Here is a 2674-nt window from a genome sequence, read left to right on the forward strand (position 1 = left end):
CTAGAAATTTAGATTGGAAATTTGGAGCTGAAAGAATTTTTTTTTTTGCTAAAAGAAAGACAGGATTCAAGAGCATCTATATACAGAGTATGGTGCATAAAATGTGCATAGCAGATTTTGTAGCATGAGGTGGCTGTAGGAATGAAGACTTAACCTTTGAGTACACTAGCTTGGATCTCAGAGAATGAATTATTTTTACAGTTTTACACAACTCTAGCCTGAGCAAAGGAAATTAGGCAGAAGAATAGACACTGGATACTATTAAAGGGTGACTGAATGGTTGAGACCTCCAGAGACATTAAGATAATTACATATCTTTGATGGGTACTTATTTTTCTACTTTAAACTGGACAAATCCCTAAGATCATCTGTTTTTTTTTTTTTTTTTTTTTTGTCAGTCACAGCACTTTATTTTTAAACCAACTATAAGGATCCAAAAGTTAAAGGTCAAAAACCAACAAACAAAAAATGGATCATAAATAGTCATCTAAATGTCAATCAAAGGACTCAAGACAGGACCTTGTTATGCTGCTGGTCAACATCCTTGAAACAATCATCTGTGACTTTCCTACTCAAAGGGCCTCTGCTCTTAGCTACCAAATCATTCCTTTTCCTAAAAGAAAAGACTAGAATTAAATATAAGCACAGTACATTATCCAGTAATCCATTATCATCTTAGAAAATGTTATGAAATAAAAAGTGAACTACCTATTGGTAGAGTTCCTATTGATGGTGTCTGATTTATTGAATAATGAGTACCTTAAGCTTTATCTCCATTTGTCACTCTCCCAACTCAGAAACTAACAAAATGACCTGATTAAACCTCACTGGTTACTAGTTTAGTGACTTCTCAAACAGGATTAGCAGGGAAGTCAACCCCTAAGGCTATGACATAAGTATTTATGCATCTTTAAGCATTATCTGGACCAAAATAAACTTACAAACTACCACCTAACCTTGGAAATATCTGAAAAAAATCAGGGGACAATGAGAGAAATCAGCACCCGTAACACAATGCATGGCACATCTATTCCTGGCCGGCCACCATGTAGTAAAATCTTTATTTTTTGGCTTGTTTCACTTTGCCTTGGTCATCCACTTTCTTAATGGCTGCTTGGATGGCCTCTTGGTCATCCAGGAACTGGTGAGGCCCAACAGCGCGTAGGTTCTCATCCAGCAGCAGGAGAATGGGGACTCCGGTAGGAAGAGTGATATTGATAATGTCTTCATCTGAGATACCTTCCAGATGTTTCAGGAGAGCTCTACTGCTATTTCCATGAGTGGATATCAGAATGGTTTTGCCTTTCAGTACTTCAGGAGCAATCCTTTCATTCCAGTAGGGCAGAAGTCTCTCCAGAACATCCTTTAAGCTTTCAGATCGAGGCAGCTGATCCAAGGGAACATCACATACTTTATACCTCCGGTCATTGTAGATTTCATGGTAGTATGGATGGGACTCCTCAATAGGGGGTGGGGTCACATTGTAGCTTCTCCTCCACAGCCTCACTTGCTCTTCACCATGATTCAAAGCCATTTTCTCCCTGTTGAGCCCAATCAAGGCCCCGTAGTGCCGCTCATTTAGACGCCAGGAGCTTTCCACGGGGACCCATTCCTGTCCCAGCTCTTCCAGGATCAGCCAGGCTGTGTGGATGGACCGATTAAGGATGGACGTGAACACAAGATCAAACTAAAAGTTGAGTGCTTTGAGTTGCTTCCCACAATTCCGAGCTTCCTCCAGTCCTTCGCTGTTAAGTTTCTGATCCACCCAGCTGCAAAATCTGTTCTCCTTGTTCCAAGCACCCTCACCATGTCTCAGTATAATAAGTCTGTACTTGGACATACTGACGGCTAAGCTCTCCTGCAATCTTCAAATAGAACGATGTTCAAGGTCAGCAATACATCTGCAAAGAAGCCACCAGCAACCGCCGCGCTCACCAGAGTCCCAGAGCAGCCAGTGCCTCCTACAATTCCAAGATCATCTGTTTGTGATTTAAAAGATTGTAGTTGGGGACTGGGGAGATCACTCAGTAGAATAAGCACTTCCTTGGCAAGCACAAGGGCCTGAGTTCAATCCCTGGTTCCACAAACAAACAAACAAACAAACAGACTAGTCATGAAAGAGAAAAGTCATATCCATGATTTTGGAGGAGGAATAGCTCTATAAGAGTTCTTATATAAGATCCTAGACCTCAAATAATTGTAGGATTCTACTCTTGAACTGCCATAGCAAAATAAGTTTTGTGTGAGGGTGACATGTGGCTCCCACTGCATCACATTGAAGGGGAGAGAATAGGTTTTAGGTAACCAACACAGTTGCTGCTATAAAGTAATAATACTTACCCTTGACTTGAACATCTTATGTTTGAATAGCCAAAATGAGTAAATATAGACATCGAAAACATGCTGACCTACACTGATAAGTCAAAGTTAGAACTTGTAAAAAAATTTTATTTATTAATTTTTAAATTAGTTTTATTGAGAAATAAATAGCAATGAGACAGTTTCAAAACTGATTAGTAGGACAGTTTCAATAATTAATACATTGCATATTGTTGTCTTTGTCGTGGTTATTCATAGTACAAGATGCAGACATGATATGCTGTCCAAACACTACAAGTATGAATCTTTCTTCTCATTGAATTAGTAGAAAGTAGATGTATATGTATCCTAACCA

The 2674-nt window shown here is 39.3% G+C and overlaps 1 protein-coding gene across 1 annotated transcript; it reads right to left on the minus strand.

Annotated features, from left to right (window-relative positions):
• Positions 1 to 867: 867 nt before the first annotated feature.
• On the minus strand, positions 868 to 1964 carry LOC101580028 (bisphosphoglycerate mutase-like). The gene is given in 1 exon segment (XM_012517293.2): positions 868 to 1964. A coding segment is annotated over 1 exon segment (780 nt). The 5' UTR covers positions 1841 to 1964; the 3' UTR covers positions 868 to 1060.
• Between the last annotated feature and the right edge of the window lie 710 nt (positions 1965 to 2674).

The sequence above is a fragment of the Octodon degus genome, unplaced genomic scaffold (assembly GCF_000260255.1).
Source record: "Octodon degus isolate 3935 unplaced genomic scaffold, OctDeg1.0 scaffold00162, whole genome shotgun sequence".
NCBI lineage: Eukaryota > Metazoa > Chordata > Mammalia > Rodentia > Octodontidae > Octodon > Octodon degus.